This window comes from Chaetodon auriga, chromosome 16, assembly GCF_051107435.1.
Source record: "Chaetodon auriga isolate fChaAug3 chromosome 16, fChaAug3.hap1, whole genome shotgun sequence".
Lineage (NCBI taxonomy): Eukaryota > Metazoa > Chordata > Actinopteri > Chaetodontiformes > Chaetodontidae > Chaetodon > Chaetodon auriga.
Window position 1 is genome coordinate 11,932,579 of NC_135089.1, and position 15,585 is coordinate 11,948,163.

Sequence of the window (15,585 nt, forward strand, 5' to 3'; positions counted from 1 at the left end):
AACATGGAGTTCAAAATGTGATGATTTGTGCTTTTACCAGACAGGAAAAGATGCTTTTGGTTGCATTATGGGAAATGGAGGATGCATGCTTTTGAAGCTTGACCCATACTCGGGACTAAAAGTCAGTATGACTAATACTAAATTGCAGCATTATCCTTTTAATTGAAGGTATGTTAATGAAGGTTTCTGTGATGAAAAAAAACAAAACAAAACAACCACTGTTACTGTACAAGTTTCCCAAAAATGCTTTTATTTGTTTCAAACTCTTCAGTGAACATGAATACAACCAGAATCCACACAGTCAGATTGTGAAGCGTATATTCAGTGTTAAGTTACACACATGCCGTTTGTCAAGCCGAGTCGGCTGTCAACCTGCTTTAGGAGGAAACAGACCAGTCGGCACACTCAAACATTTACTTTTGCTGCAGTTACAAGAAGAAATCAATCTCTGTCTGAGCACAGTCAAAATGCATATAAGGCACAACACAAGGTTTCCAGTATGGAAAATAAAAGGCCATTGGTGACAGACAGGAAAAGGGTGTGTATGAATGTTTAGTATATCCTGATTAATCATCCACACGCATACACTGATTCAGCTGTAAACAAGGCCTTTCGCACACTCTACATTTGCTCCATACTTGTTGACAGTCCAGTCAAAGAACAACAAGACTGTTTGATGGTCACATTTATATCAACACAACTTCACCGGGCTGAAAAAAAAGTGTTGGCACGACTTCATAGCCGTGAAACTTCCCCTCTCGTCACAGTGCACAGCCTCTTCACTCCTGGCACACAGTTACATTGCTGAACACAACCTATTTTTTTAAATCATTAAACAAAGTTCCCAACCAGTTGTAATTAGCAGAACTCAATCCTTCAGCTACATTATAGTTCTCTAAGGATAATAATAATTAAAAAAAAGACAGCTAATGTTGGTAAACACTTCATCGACTCTGTATCTCAGTTTGTGAGGGCGACAGAGCGGCTCTGGCTGCGTTCTTGCGGGTGACAGTGGAACACCGGGTCAGGATCTCCTGGGCTCGCGGCCTGGGTGGCACCTTCGGTGTTGTCGGGCCCTTGTACAGGTTGGGGTCAGAGACGCTGGGCATCATTTTCCCCTCTAAGCCGCTTGTTGGGCTCAGGCGGTTGCTCACCATGGGGGGAGGCGTACGGCTGAGACGCAGCTGCTCGTCACTGACGCCTAAGCTCAGGTTAAGGGTGGAGCTCGCCGAGGAGGAACTGAGGTCGTCGCTGAAGCTGTAGTCGCTGCTGTCGCTCACGAAGCTTCCCTCGCTGTCCACCGTCAGGCTCCTGTCACGTTGTTCCTCGTCTCCATCTCCGTCCATCTCCACCATGATCATGGGTGGAGGGGCGTAATTGGCTGTGGTAGGTGTGGTGGCCACGCTGGCAGCACGGGCGGTGGCGCTTGCAGGCTGAGCGGGAGGTTGCTCAGACAGCATGTTCAGAGAGCGCGATCGCTGCTTGCTGTCTGGCTGCAGCAGGCGGGGTGAGGGCGACCTGACGGGTGGAAGCTGCAGCAGGTTTCCCTGTGAGCGGCTGAGCTGCTGGGACTGCAGCTCCAGGCTCGGGGAGGGGATGCGGAGCTGGGAGGGGGAGTGAGGTTCTTGATGGAGGGTCGTCATGCGGATATGAGGGTAGTTGTAGGGCTGCAGGTACATGGCAGGGATGTAACCTGCTTTGCCTTTGTATCTGTTAAACAAAACAAAGAGCAGAATGTCGGGTTGAAGAACTGGACTGGTTTTAAAGCTTTGACAAACCAAGTTGGAGGATTCCAGACTAAGCCCTGATTTTTGTTTTACAGCAAGATACGGGCTCTTGTGTTGACTGCAGCGCTTCAGGACCATGCTTCCAAAGAAAGTCAGCATGAGCACAAACACTGTCTGGTATTCATTCTGGATGCTTTACATGTCTGTCTGTCTTTCCTTTCTTCTCTAACATCTATCCATCATTCTGTCATGCTGTCATCATCAGCCATCAAACATGTTAAATACCTGATGAGCCACCAGCCGGTGTCAGACTTCTGCAGGGCCTCCACCACAGCACCGATGGCCACGCTTATCTCGTCATCTTTGCTGGCCTTGTAGCTCTTGACCGCAGTGTACAGCGCTCCTGTGAATGAAAGAAATGACTTTAAGGGTAAAAATACAGTTAATAGATATCACCTAGAGACTTCAATCAATTAGCTACATTGAGACATTTAATTTTTTATTAAAAGCTTTCTGAAATTCTGTGTTCAAATATACAATATACATTATCTAATTAAATAGGACCAAATTTTCAGACATTTCCAGAACAGAAATCTGAACACTGGATAAAGTCAGGTTCAAATTCTTGTCCTATTTTGTTGACATGTAAGAGTTAAAGGTTTTTAGAAAGGGGGTTTTGGATATCTCTTTTTATCACTCCATAAATTAGAAAATATTTTGCCTTGAATATGCTGTAGATGAATGAAACTGGCCTGTTTGGTGTGTGTAAGTGCTACTGAAGTGGACAAAATAGTATATCTATGTATATACTGTTTTATATGTTCAGTAGTAATATCTATGCTTGTACCTCTTTCAGACATCCCATCTATGTCATCTTCATCATCATCGTCATCATCTAGCTTCTCCAGGTAGGGGGCAGGGAACCAGGCCATCCGCTTGTCTTCATTCTCCACAAGCCACCACCCTGAACCAACACGAGCACATGTTTAACTCTGTGTATTCGGGTTCATGAGGCGTGCCTCAGTCTTTAACAGGACACTGAACACTGACGCTCGCTCACCCGCTTTGTCTTTGATGAGTACGTCGACCTTTTCATCCACCGCCACTTTGAAAGGTTTGTTCTTGGTGTCTTTGGTCTCGTAGGTGGCCACACATCTGTAGGTCTCCGTGACGAACGGCTGGGTCACGTTACCCCCGTTGGCCTGTCCTGCCCCGGCCCTGATCTCATCCTCTGAGGGCATGACCATGATGCTGAGGAGGAGAGCGGCAGGTTCATGTGGAGGTAAATAAGCTCCAGAAAAACACAGAGTAGCTCATTGCATAAGTCCCCCCTGCAATACATGAAGCCCTTTTCCCTCTTTCATAGCCTTCCAGGTTGTTTTAAAGGCTCTTGCATGAAGGTAATGTCACATTAGGTGCACACAGGTCCAGGTGCACATGCTTGCTGAGAGACATGTATTGTCCATTTTTCCAGTTCTTCTACATTCTTCTACCTTTTCATGCTAACAGCTATAACGATCATGTACACAGACCCTGTAACAGGGTTAAACCCAGAGCTACCTGAAGATACTGTGAAAATGAGACCCAGTCAGAACATGAATTATCCTTTAAGGCAGATCATGAAAATAAGGAAATAGTGTGTCGCAGTGGGCTTTGCTGCAGATTCTAACCTTCACAAAATGTCCCTTTCTGAATATTAGACTCCTGGTAGAGTGAGAGCAGGGAAACTGCTTTGTTGCACCACAAGTTGCTCAACAAAGTTGACTCACTACTATAAAAATAGCCATAATAATAATAACAGTCAAAATGTGCAAATGCAAATGGGGTCGTGCCAAGGGTAATGCAGATGTGCAAACGATAGATAAAATAGTAATAAGTTTAAGAGTAAAGATAGAAAAATTCACAATATGATTAAAAAAAAAAAAACAATAATATTGTTGATAAAAGTGTTAAAGAATGAGATTAGAGTTATCTTTAAGAGACTCCACACAGACTGATGGCATTTTAATCGCTATGTTTAGCGCACCTGTTCTTGGCGAACTCCGGCTGCAGGTCCTGGTCTTTGGGGTGGAAGAACTGGATGAGGTCTGCAGACTGACAGACCCGCGGGTCACAGCTCAGGAGTTCATTACAGTATTTCTGCAAGAACTTGAGGCGCACCAGTGACCTGGTTGGGCCCTTCTTCTGCTGTCTGCTCTTCATCTTTTTGTCTAAAAGCGCACAGGCTTAACGTCAGAGTCCACAGAGTCTGTGAATGCGCACGGTGAGGCGCGCGAAACTGTGCCAGGCTGTACTTTACGCACACATACCTCGAAATCTGGGGATGATCCTGTCGGATTTCTTTAGTTTACTCGAGGGTGGAAACGCTTTCTTCATTTGTCTCTAGAATAAATTCATAACAGAGCTGCCATTAAAAACCAACAACAGATGTCACATGCGCAAGAGCCATCATCCGCTACAGCATTTTACACTTACGTGCATTTTCTTGAAATCCCGAAAACTTCTATACACTACAATATCATTCTGGTCCGACCAGAGCACGGAGGTCACGTACATCTGGAGGAGGAAAACGCAGGTTTTTATCACTCTTAGAAAAGCACGGATTTTTAATAAGGAACGTGTGAAAAAAACACCATCTGCGCTTACTTTGCTCTTCTCCTTGTGCATCACTCCAATCATACGGACACTCATGGGATACCGCTGGGCCTCCATGGTGAAAAAGGTGTGTTTGATAGTCCAGATGTGAGAGGGGACGGACGCCTCCTCCCCGGCCTGGTTCAGGACTGAGGCAGGGATGCTCTGCAGGTGTATTTGTACCACCGGAGCAGCAGGTGTGTCTGCGTGAGTCACGCAGACAATCAGAGGTGGAAAATGACTCGTCACTGCCAGGAAACTCCGGCGTTGCTCCAAAATTCGTGACTTCGTGGCATCGTACAAGAATACATTTCATTCCATGAACAGGTCTTTATTCTAATTTAGGATGCGTGGGCAGCACGTGTGCCAAAAAATACTCAATGGCTGTGTTCCCATTTTCCTTCACAAAGTATTTCTCAGTCATTGTGAAATTGATTCTTCCTGTTAGCTACTAAATCCTGCTTCAGGTCTGGCTGGTTTAGGTGAGGTGGAGGTGCTGATGTGGAGAGATGAGGTGAATGTGGATCAGCAGAACAGCTGGTGATGACACAGACAGGGTGACCTCTGCTTCATCATCCTCTTCCTCCAGAATGGACCCTGTCCCGGTCATTTTGTCCGTTTCCTCTCAGCCCATTCCCAAGCACCACAGGGAACTGATTCCATTTATATATTTATTTTTTGGCTCCCATTTTCACATCATGAAAACAAAAACAAAAAAGAAAAGAAAAAACAAACAAACAAACAAAACAAACTGTGCATTTTATGACATTTTTGTGGAGGGATGAGCTTCACAAGGTCAATTTAAAGTGCTTTATATAAAACGTGCGGCTACATGTCGCAGACAGTGAAGTGAGTGGGGAAATAAAGAAAGGAAACATCAAATGAAGCAGACAAAAGACACGCGGTGTAAAATAAGTCTGTTATGATAATGATGATGATCATTCATATCATATTTGCACCTGTCAGAGTGTTGATTTACTGTTTCAGGCTCTGTCAGATAACAAAGAGCCCTTCAGAAAGCAGCCAGCTTCATTAAAGCCTGATAGGGAAGCTATTATTTTCCACATTCTTTCCTTTTGTGGTTCATAGGACCACTTTTCCTCCTCTCGTCTGCCAGGCTTTGTGAGCACGTACACCAAAGATTAGCCACATTTCTTGATCGTTATTTGCTTTTATATTCTCAGGAAAGCAGCTTTATAGGTTAATCATTCGCCTGCTTCAGGTGAACTCCCAAAACACATTCAATGTTACTCTACACCTGTTAGTTGGAAGTGTTGAAAAAGTGTTGTTCATGCATGACTGCCTTTGGTCTCCATGCACCTAATGATAAACACACCTTGTTTTATGGGCTCTTTGCACTTGTTACTAAAAGCATTTTGAGAACCCAGCACATGAAACAGCTGTTGTGTGAATTTGCTCTCATAATAAAGGAATGGAGGAGAATTCATTGGCAATGTGCTTCGCCCACCAAGATTTGGATCACTGCGCTTGTATGCTCAGTCTTTTTACTCATCAACACCTACACAATGTCAGAGACAACTCAAAGTTGGCCAGATGCCACTGATTATCAGACCTTCAGAGGTTTGGACAGCACTGAGGCTGCTCGAGACATTTCCATGGTCCACTACTGACATCTAGTGCTGGCTGCTGTGATCTCTGTGGCCTGAATCCTGCACAGGTCATTTGACTGAACTGTGCTAGCACTGCCCCGGTAGCCTGTTTGTCAGGGACCTTTGTTGTGAGCTTCCGGCCTCTTTCTAATGAAGGCAAATGTGACATAAAAACAAATGTTACCAGTCCTGAGTTCACTACATACGCAGCTGTGTATGAAACAGTTCACTCTTTATTTCTCCTTGCACAATGCACTCATAGCAGATTTATCATACATCATCTTCTCTGAACTGACGTTTTGAAATCAGCTGGATCCATTCAAGACATTAAAGGACACAATCCCACATAAACATTTGATTCTCGCGTTGCACTTATTTTTTTTTTTTCCTGTTATCTGATTAATAAAAAAAGCAAATTATTTTGAAGTCACTCTTAACATCTTCAATCCACTTGCTTGGGTTTAAAAAAAAAAAAAAAAAAAGCTGTACATTATACAGTATTGCCACTACCCATTAAATCCACTTGTCATGCCGCAGCTGAAGCTGAAAGTCTATAAGCAACAAAGAGGCAGGCGGAGCACATGCACTCTCCAGCACAGGACGTCCTTATCAAGCCGTCCCGGAGAAGCTTTGAGAATCCTCAGGCGGTTGATCAAAAATTCAGCCATTTCTTGCACAATTCCTCTCAAACACAGATATACACTTTCATGATTTTTTTTTTTTTTCAAATAAAATATTACTAACCTAATCATGTCTTTAAAAAAACAACAACAACAAAGAAAACAAAGCTTTACAAACATTTAAAATTGTAAGGCAGCAGGTTTTTCCTAAAGCATCGAAGGAGGTTTTATTCTTTCTCCGTCACCCTTCCCTACTTTACACTTAAAGTACTCTCCACGAGCCGCAAAAGGTGCTTTTTCCCATCATTTTCTTTCCACTGAGGACAGAGCAGTAACACATTGTCGACGAGCATGTTGTGTGCCTTTGTTTTCAGGGTTTAGAGAACATCAGCCACATTGAACTGCTTCTAAAGGTGGAAATAATGGGGAAAGGCTGACTATCACTGAGATTTTATCCACAGACTGAAATGAATTAACATTCACATCACCGCGCTGCTTCTGCCGAGTCACGTCTCCACTCCTCCAGTCAATCAAACTCCACGTGCCGTGAAATCTCTCCTCTTCTGGTCTACAAGCTGTCCACGCCTCTAATACGTGACGGAAATTGTGAAAAACCCGAACATTTTAGAAACGGAGTCGGAATGTACTGCCACATATCTGAGCTTGAAATGCTGGTCACTGTCATTTCTCAGGCATTTCCACTCAAGGACAGTCTTGATTTAAAAAGAAAAAAAAAAAAGAAAAAAAAAAGAAAAAACACTCTGGAAGAATCTGAAATGAAAATAACCCGGGTGGTGTTGGAAATCTGATCTGTTAGTGAGCTTTGGCTTGCATAGACACGTTAATGTGAAGCCTTTTGTAGACTTTTTGTTGAGACAACCGTGTTCAGAGGATCTTGTGAAAAAGCAGCAGCTTGGAAATGACTTGGAGGTCAACTTAGCTGTGATCATAACTCAGCCAAATTCAGCTGCTGGTTTCCATTTAGTAAATACGTATTGCCCAAACATGCCATCCCTGAGCGACACACCCTAACTCACAGTCTTCCTGACCCTGCATAAAAAGCAGATCACTACTCATAATTGCTTCTCTTGCAACCTTTTGGCAACAACCCCGTCACACTCACTGTGGGGCATCAGAGTGATACTGCAAAGATACTGTCAATTTAAAAGAAGAGAAATAAATTAAGCTTCACTGATCAAAACTCCTCTCACACATTTATACCCTTTTCTTTTGCAAATCTAAACTGAAAGGCAAGTTATGTTTCGTGTCTCCACTGAAGGGATGTGGATGTCCAACTGCAGGGAGACAGATCAGAGCGCAAAGAAATCAGGTAGCACAAAATTAAAATAAAAAAACAACCAAAAAAAGGACAAAATAAAGTGTAAAAAAAATGAAATCCGAGGCAAACGTCAGTCCTACAGCAGCTGTAAGAACTGTCATTGATGGTTTGTCTTCCTTTCAACTCTTCTCTCGCTTCGTGCTGTCTTTCTTTCAGTCCACCAGGAGAGTGTCTGACCAGCTTTATTTCCCTGCAGCGAGGAAAACAGGTCAGCTCCAGTCTTGGCACTAAAGAGCTCTCCATCACTCCCGTCCCATTTAACCGCAGGGCAGTATGGACTGTCCCCTCCTTGATTCAATACTTCTGTGTGTGTCTGTCACCGAAATTCATAAATAGGCATACTGTGCTCTCGAACATGGTTTAGGTTTAGAGACTGGTACCTGCAGATGGAAGCAGAAATCCCAATTAGGGTTACGTGTTAAAAGTGGCCAAAAAAAGAGACTAAAAGAACTTTTTTTGATGACTGAATCTGGTTTGAAATGCTGGTAGTTACCATTCTGAGCTCCTGTGGTAATAGTACCCCTCAATAGTAGCTGTGGACTTCTGGAAGCAGATGTAATAGAAGCCAGCAAAGGAGGCGCCGCTAATGTCTTTGATAGTATGGTCTGGAACTAGAAACTGCTCCTGATGGCACAGGGAAAAAAAGAAAAATGGAGGTTAGACGTTAAAGCTAACAGGAGGAGAAAGCGATGAGAGGAGCAGTAAGATTATGTACTAACCTTCCACCTCATGAAGACATAATCACTGTTGTCCAGTGCTTCATAGTCAAAGTCATCCGAGTTGAAGCTTCGGGCATATTTGTAAAAAGGCTTAAACTTGCCCTAAAAAAAAAAGGGTTCATTAAATGTGCATTAAAAACTAGGGATGCAAAGTCTGCCATGTAAAAATATCAGCATTGATCATTGGTGTTTCTGTTATCCAGTAATCACTGTTGAGTTTGAATGACGTGTGTTTTATGATGATGATGAAAATTTACTGTTTTTGCGACGCAGCGAATGTTTCAGCTTAAATAAAAAGAATTTTGCTCTTTAACAAAAAGGGATCCTTTCGATAATGCTGTCAGACACTTAAAATAACAATCTGAGCCTGTCAGTGGCAAAAACAAACACTTTTAGTGGATGAACGTTGATGGAGCGCAAACGGCCGGAGCAATTTCATTGCAGCCGGTTTCGTGGCTGCGGCGCTCTCGCTCAACACTGGACCGCTGTTTTCGTGAATGTTTTTTTGTTCTCAAGTCTCTCTCGGAAAAGAGATCTACCTGAGACTACCAACAAACAGCACATACCCAGTGCTTTCTGTCCACATCTTCATCAGCGTCCCACTTCCTTGTTAAAAAGGGCCTTTTCTGACTGATAATTTCACCAGCAAAGAACGTTGTGAGAGTGGGATACTCCTGAAGCACAGAGGAAACGAGAAGAGACAGAAAAAATGAATACATGAATAGAAGTTCAACACTGCATCCAAAGTGCATTCTCTGCAAATTTATTTTAAAAAGCTCAGAAAGGTACTACTGCTCTGTCAATCCATCACTGTGCAGCATGAGGATAATCTAGATATACATGTTGAGCAGCAGCCTATAAGCTATGCATCGGCAGAAGAGATTACAGCATGCAAGACGCAACCATGGCTCTGCACGTCGACTTGCTGCCCTGCATATATAAATATTTTCTACAGTAAGCACATGCACTCAGACATGCGCTTACATTGGGTGAAGATGATTTTTAGGCCGGGGCATTTCTGTAGCACCACAATCCTTCGTTTATGTTGCAACATTTTACTCCTGCAATTTGGATAACATTTCCATTTAACGTCCAGCCCTATATGTTTGCTCTCTTAATTTTCTCATAAGCCACTTGTCAGTTTAAACGTGACTCATTGCTTCTATAGATGTATAAACACAACCTGGCTACTACTGTTTCTCTTCATTCTGCCACAGCCAAGACTGACTTCAGGATTCTGCTGACCTTTTCACTTCCATATGTTGCGTAATGTAACGGGTATACAGTTGACACACTTAAGCTGAGGACTCCAGGAGTCTAGGCCTGGCAGCCTCTAATCTTTGTCACAATTTAGCCTGCATCGAGCAAGTGGAAACCAGTTTGCACTCAGTCTTTGACAGAATAAAGGTCAGTGTTACTGCACCTGACCTAGTTTCAAAGCTTACCTCAGTCAGGCCTTTGATCTTCAGGTATCCACACAAGTAAGAGTCCTCCACAGTCACATGCTGCCCAAGACAAACAGATTTAGGAAATACATAATTGCGCCTGAAATCACAGGTGTAAGTATGGTTGTTCTTCTTCTTTATGATATAAAACAATGCAGGACGGCTGGTGTGAATAGAGGCAAACCTTACAAAGTGGACATGCAGGCAGGCATATTATTATTATCATACTGTACATTATGTTCGTATGCCCGCTGACATTGCTGTCAGTCAACGCTAGTAGATTAATTCCACTCATTTGGGTAGCTAGTTACACAAAATGCTAACGTGTTTTGGTAGTAAGTGTAGAGCAATATAGGTGACGAAAGCGCACATTACTGAAATTTGGTCCAGACGTTACAGTAGAAACCTGGGATGGCTCAAAAATAGGTCAGCGTGTTAGTATTGCCTGACAACTAGCAGAAAAGCTTAACGAGCTAACGTCAGGTAAGTTAGCAAGTTAGCAACTCGGGCTACAAATACGCTGATTGTGCATATAACAGTAAACAACCTAATATTAAAACCAAACAGGATTAGCGTATGTCTATAACACATTACCTGCAAAACAACCTCAACGTCGTAGGAGTTGCCTTTGCTCTTCTGGTAACCCCGAAACTGTGCGCCGCTGTACAGCAATGAAGTGGCCACCCCCGGCTGGTAGGTGTTGATCGGGGCAGGGGGAACAAGAGACGCCGTGGATGGGCAGGCCGAGCCGGTGGTACTGCAGCACTCTGCTCGGACAGGCATGATGAGCGCTAAAGTGTCACCGTCAGCAACCGTCATGAACTTTCTGACTGAGCGCAACGCAGCTGACGAGAGAAAGGGCGCTGACAGAGGAGGGTCTGCCAGCTGTGCGATATCCCCGAGGTCCAAAACTTCGCTCAATTTTCCAAGCTAGTCCATAGACTTGCTAGTGAGGCGGGATACAGCGGCGTTTCATTTCAGAATCCAGCTTCCCTGAATTTCATTGGCTGGAAACTGGTGCTCGGCTCGCGCAAAAGTCTTATTGGATAATGTACCCAAATGTATTCTGGGAGTTGTATTCAAGTTTCCACTACGTTACGATAACAGTATATGAGAGAAATATATATATACAAAATAGCAATGTTTTGGTTCTAGTTTTCGAAAGTACGGTCTTATTTTTAAATGCCAACTCTAGAAACACTGAAAGCAAGAATTTGATAAAGTTATTGTCTCTTTGGCAAAAAGCATTCCACAAAGACAAATTTCTTGTTTTTACGATACATATTTTATATGATAAAACCTACAATTATATTTACAACACCACATATAATAATCCATATAATAAACCAAACATTTTGCTTTTGTCCCCTATGTATTTTTTTCCTAATTCTTGATAATATAGAAATATTTTTAATTGCACGCTGTGAAATTTGTTGCAGTGGTCCAGTCAGGTTGTGAAAATGTCCTGCTTTTTTGTGTGTGTCCCAAATGCATAAAGGGATGTTTGAGATGAAATGTTTTTCCTCATGATGCTACTGCAACAGCTCCAGCTGCTCCCTCAAAAAGTCTGCATACCTGTGGATGTCTGAAATGCGCATGCGGCTCTGCTTAACTTCTTTGTCTTCAATCTGTAATAATCCATAAAGAGAAATAGCAAGCAATAAAAAGACTGTGAGATATGGAAGAGAGATTGTCATCCACATAAAAATGATAAATTGGGGTATTTGTTTTGATATAATTTCAGCACTCTACCCCTTTAATGAGGGCCATTTTCCAGTCATTGACACGTGTAACCAACCGAGTCTCTCGGTCATTGATCTTCAGCAGGTGGTTTTCGTGGCCGGTGGCCAAGGCGTCCATCACTGTGTCTCTGTCTGTGAAGAGCTACAGAGGGAAAACACAGGTGTGAAGGGCTGATAACACTGACACTGGTAATGAACCACATCATCACCTCATTTTAACCCATTCAGGTTCATCTCTGTTGTCAGCATTCACATTAGACTGCTATTATTCTGCTATAGCTGCAATAATATATACTGTATACCTCTTGACAAATATATGCTAAAATGAGCACTGACATTTTATAGGCTATAATAGTCCCAGTAATGTAAGCCTATATTTTGGATGGCCAGGGCATTCTAAAAGGGATAACACTCACCATTTTAACATCATCTGGCATGTCCTCCTCCACATCGTCCTTAGCCACATTCTCCAGAGTTGCCACAGCAATCTCCCTCACCTTCTCATGATAATTATCCTCTACATCCCGACATTGGGCAAATGTATGACTGTGTCATGGAAAGTCTCGATTAGATTTGTTGCTAATTTTCCTCTCAGACCTTGTGTGTGTCACTGTGTAGGATTCAGACACTGACACTGAAACTGGATCACCACTCAGTGAATTGGGAGTGAGTCCCTTTCCCAAATGAGGATGTACCTCAATAACACCTCAATAGTGAGGACAAAACTTTTCTATGCCACTCTTTTTGACTCTCTTCTTATATTTTGATGGCTGTAACAATTTAATTTCCCTGGCATGGGATTAATAAAGTTTTATTTTATCTTATTTTAAGATCCTGACAACTGTAATTAACCATCGTAACGGCTTTTAAGCTGATGCACAGTGAGAAAGGATATATCCCTTGAACAGTTTCAATGAAGTTGCCAACCATGCCTGAGATGTTGGTGTCAAACATTTTGATAATATCCTGAAATGAATAAGAGGTTTCATTATGAGGCGCAGTAGAGATGCACATACAATATTTTTGACATGTGAGTGTAAGTCCAATGATTTAATCTGCATTTATAGAATCTATAACAATCTATGTAACACATTTTATATCCCCAAGAATCTATTTCAGAGTAAGCCAGATTTGGACACACCTACCTCCAGCTGGCTGACCAGCTCAAAATCCAGAGCCATGAGGCTGTTACAGAGTTGGTTGATTTCATCATTGCAGTGTTTGATCTTGATCCTCAGGAGGTCTGGGTCTGACAACTGTTGCAACTCCACTATCCTCTAGAAAGGTGTAAACACAAGAGATAATCTTACAGTAATATCAGATTTATTGAGTTATCTGCATAAGTCTGCTGAGTACAACCAATTACAGGTCTTTTGAACACCTCATTGCTCACCTCTTTGTGCTGTTGTTCAAACTTTGCCAATATTTGTGATGCTATCTGCTGGTAGTCTTCCACAACCTTAGTCTGACCACTGACGAAGGAGTTCACCTCCATCTCTCTTCGCTTATGTTCAGCCAAGCCTGTTTCAAATAACTGCACACACAGCTCCACAATTTGGTGCTCAAATGTAAATGTGGGATTAAGGAATTCAAGTCATGATCTCCTCAGATTACATGTCATTATTAATGCACCTGCATTAATTAAAAAGCCAGGACAACAAAAGATATGTTTGAAGCAGAGGGGCCACTCCGGGCCCACAGTGTAGCGTCTCTGCCTCTGGATCATCTTTGAACATGCTCTTAAAGAGATAAGATCCATTCAGGAACTCCACAAAGGCATCCTGGGGGAAAGAGGAACTGAATTTACACACAGTATGTACACAGACGTTGAGAGCTCAGTGGAAAATAACTGCATTTCCAAATGTGAACTTTATACAACTTGTATTACCGTGTGTAATTTGACATCAGCTCTCTGGCTTTGCTCAGCCTCATCAGCTTGTTGTAACCGCAGTTCCTCATGTCTCATTTTCTCAAGGACATAGTGGTATTTGATAGATGCTTCAGTTTTCTGCACATAGACACATTATTTACACATTAATTATACTTTTTCTTGCACACAGTACAAAAGAAAATGATTTTAAAAAATTGCTTAAAGGTAGACAACTATGACACTTATGAGAATACAGCAGAGTGCAACTTGGATTTGAGTTAAAACACAATGCTGCCTGTACTTACTGTCTTCTCGTCAAGTAATCTGTAGTCCAGGTACCTCAACTCTGGGAAATAGGCAGCGATGAAAGCTTTGTAATCATCATTCTTAGAGACAGGATTTCCATAGAAGTTGAGGGTGAACAGCTTCTTAAACTTCCTGAGATAGAGCACCTTTGAAATGCGTACAATTTGCAGCAAGTTATGTAAACATTCTTAATTTTATATGCCAAAACTGACAAATACAAATGTTATGAATAATATTTGACAGATTTGTGCAAGAAAAGCTTGTTACGTTGTCCAGCTGTCCAAGGCGGTTGTTTGCAATGCAGAAATGAGTGAGTTTCTCAAGTGTGTCCATGTTTTCAATGACAGAGATTTTGTTGTTGGTCAAATTCAGCACTTCAAGCTTCCGCAGAGACTCCAAACCATCAATTTTCTCTATGCTGTTGAATGACAGATCTAAAAGACACATGCAGAATCATGACGACTGGTAGTAACTGGACTGATACCTGAAGATGCACATTACGTCTCTGCACAATTATGCCAAGAAAGTGTGAGAAGGAGAAAAAATACAAAGCTTTGTCCTACTAAGATGTGTCAGATTAACCAGACAGTCCAGGCCCTCTATCTTCTCTATGAGGTTGTTGTTCAAATCAAGACAGGCCAAGGATGTGAACTCCCATAAGTGGTCAATCATCAGGATGTCTGCAAACAAACAACATCTCACATACCAAAACCCATTACACGTTTATAAACTTTTTCTGTTTTTTTTTTTTTCTCTCTCTTTTTAAATGATCTCACTTCTGTAATCCAGATGTAGTTTAAGGACTTCACTGAAGTCGATTCCCTCCTCCGTTGCAATACGCCTCGCCTGATCTTGAGGAATCTGCTGCAGTGCTGCCTCCTGCAGAAGCTCCTCATCTATCAAAACTGACTCAGATTTAAGGAGGTACCTATTCATCCTGCTGTTAGTCGAGCTGGAGGCACGCTTAACTTACTTTATCCCCTGCTCAAAGAAGAAATTTGGGGCTTGGTTTGTTAAATTAAGGATCATGCCATACAAAGGAACGAAAAAAATGATGGTTTAGCTACGATTATAATAGCTATCAATTGTTAACCGCAAAGTCTAGCTCCCGTTACTGTTGTTTTAAAGGTAAAATACTTTTAAAAAATACAAACAAGCTTTGGTACCAAGATTAAGTTAGGATCTAACCTCTTACCTCCGTTGTTTACACCGTTACATAGCAACTAACGGTAGTAACGCTGCGTTCAAGTACAATCTAATGACTCTGTTGACGGAAGTTTGACTTCAAAATATACTTGTTTGACATTTCAATACATTAATAACAGCACAAATCAAAACAATGGTTAGCAATGATGACGTTAAATTTTGCACACAGTTATTTTCTTATGGCTAACTATTAGTTTTCAAAAGTGCAGTGCATATATCCAGTCAATAGTTATGTATATTTATATTCCATATTTCGGGCGATTAATGCTTTAGTTCATTTTATATTGTTGGTCGTTTATTCTTCGTGCATTTATATACAATTGTGGTGCGCTATCAAATAAATTACCTGTTTATGTGTGTAAAAATT

The 15,585-nt window shown here is 42.0% G+C and overlaps 3 protein-coding genes across 3 annotated transcripts; all 3 read right to left on the reverse strand.

Moving 5' to 3' along the window:
* Positions 1-842: 842 nt before the first annotated feature.
* noxo1a (NADPH oxidase organizer 1a) lies at positions 843-4,491 on the reverse strand. Its single transcript, XM_076752618.1, has 8 exons — positions 4,374-4,491; positions 4,203-4,283; positions 4,037-4,109; positions 3,754-3,937; positions 2,788-2,978; positions 2,575-2,691; positions 2,013-2,130; positions 843-1,710 (listed from the first exon to the last, which is right to left on the reverse strand). Exons 1-8 carry the CDS (start codon positions 4,437-4,439, stop codon positions 945-947), a joined length of 1,596 nt encoding a protein of 531 aa, XP_076608733.1. The 5' UTR covers positions 4,440-4,491; the 3' UTR covers positions 843-944.
* Positions 4,492-6,184: 1,693 nt separating this feature from the next.
* gid4 (GID complex subunit 4 homolog) lies at positions 6,185-11,110 on the reverse strand. Its single transcript, XM_076752621.1, has 6 exons — positions 10,689-11,110; positions 10,095-10,154; positions 9,216-9,323; positions 8,650-8,751; positions 8,424-8,554; positions 6,185-8,310 (listed from the first exon to the last, which is right to left on the reverse strand). Exons 1-6 carry the CDS (start codon positions 10,911-10,913, stop codon positions 8,247-8,249), a joined length of 690 nt encoding a protein of 229 aa, XP_076608736.1. The 5' UTR covers positions 10,914-11,110; the 3' UTR covers positions 6,185-8,246.
* Positions 11,012-15,233, reverse strand: drc3 (dynein regulatory complex subunit 3). The gene is given in 13 exon segments (XM_076752226.1): positions 11,012-11,040; positions 11,587-11,722; positions 11,847-11,978; positions 12,253-12,376; positions 12,732-12,802; positions 12,982-13,113; positions 13,230-13,404; positions 13,505-13,617; positions 13,725-13,844; positions 14,012-14,158; positions 14,280-14,446; positions 14,576-14,692; positions 14,789-15,233. Coding segments are annotated over 13 exon segments (1,623 nt in total). The 5' UTR covers positions 14,949-15,233.
* Between the last annotated feature and the right edge of the window lie 352 nt (positions 15,234-15,585).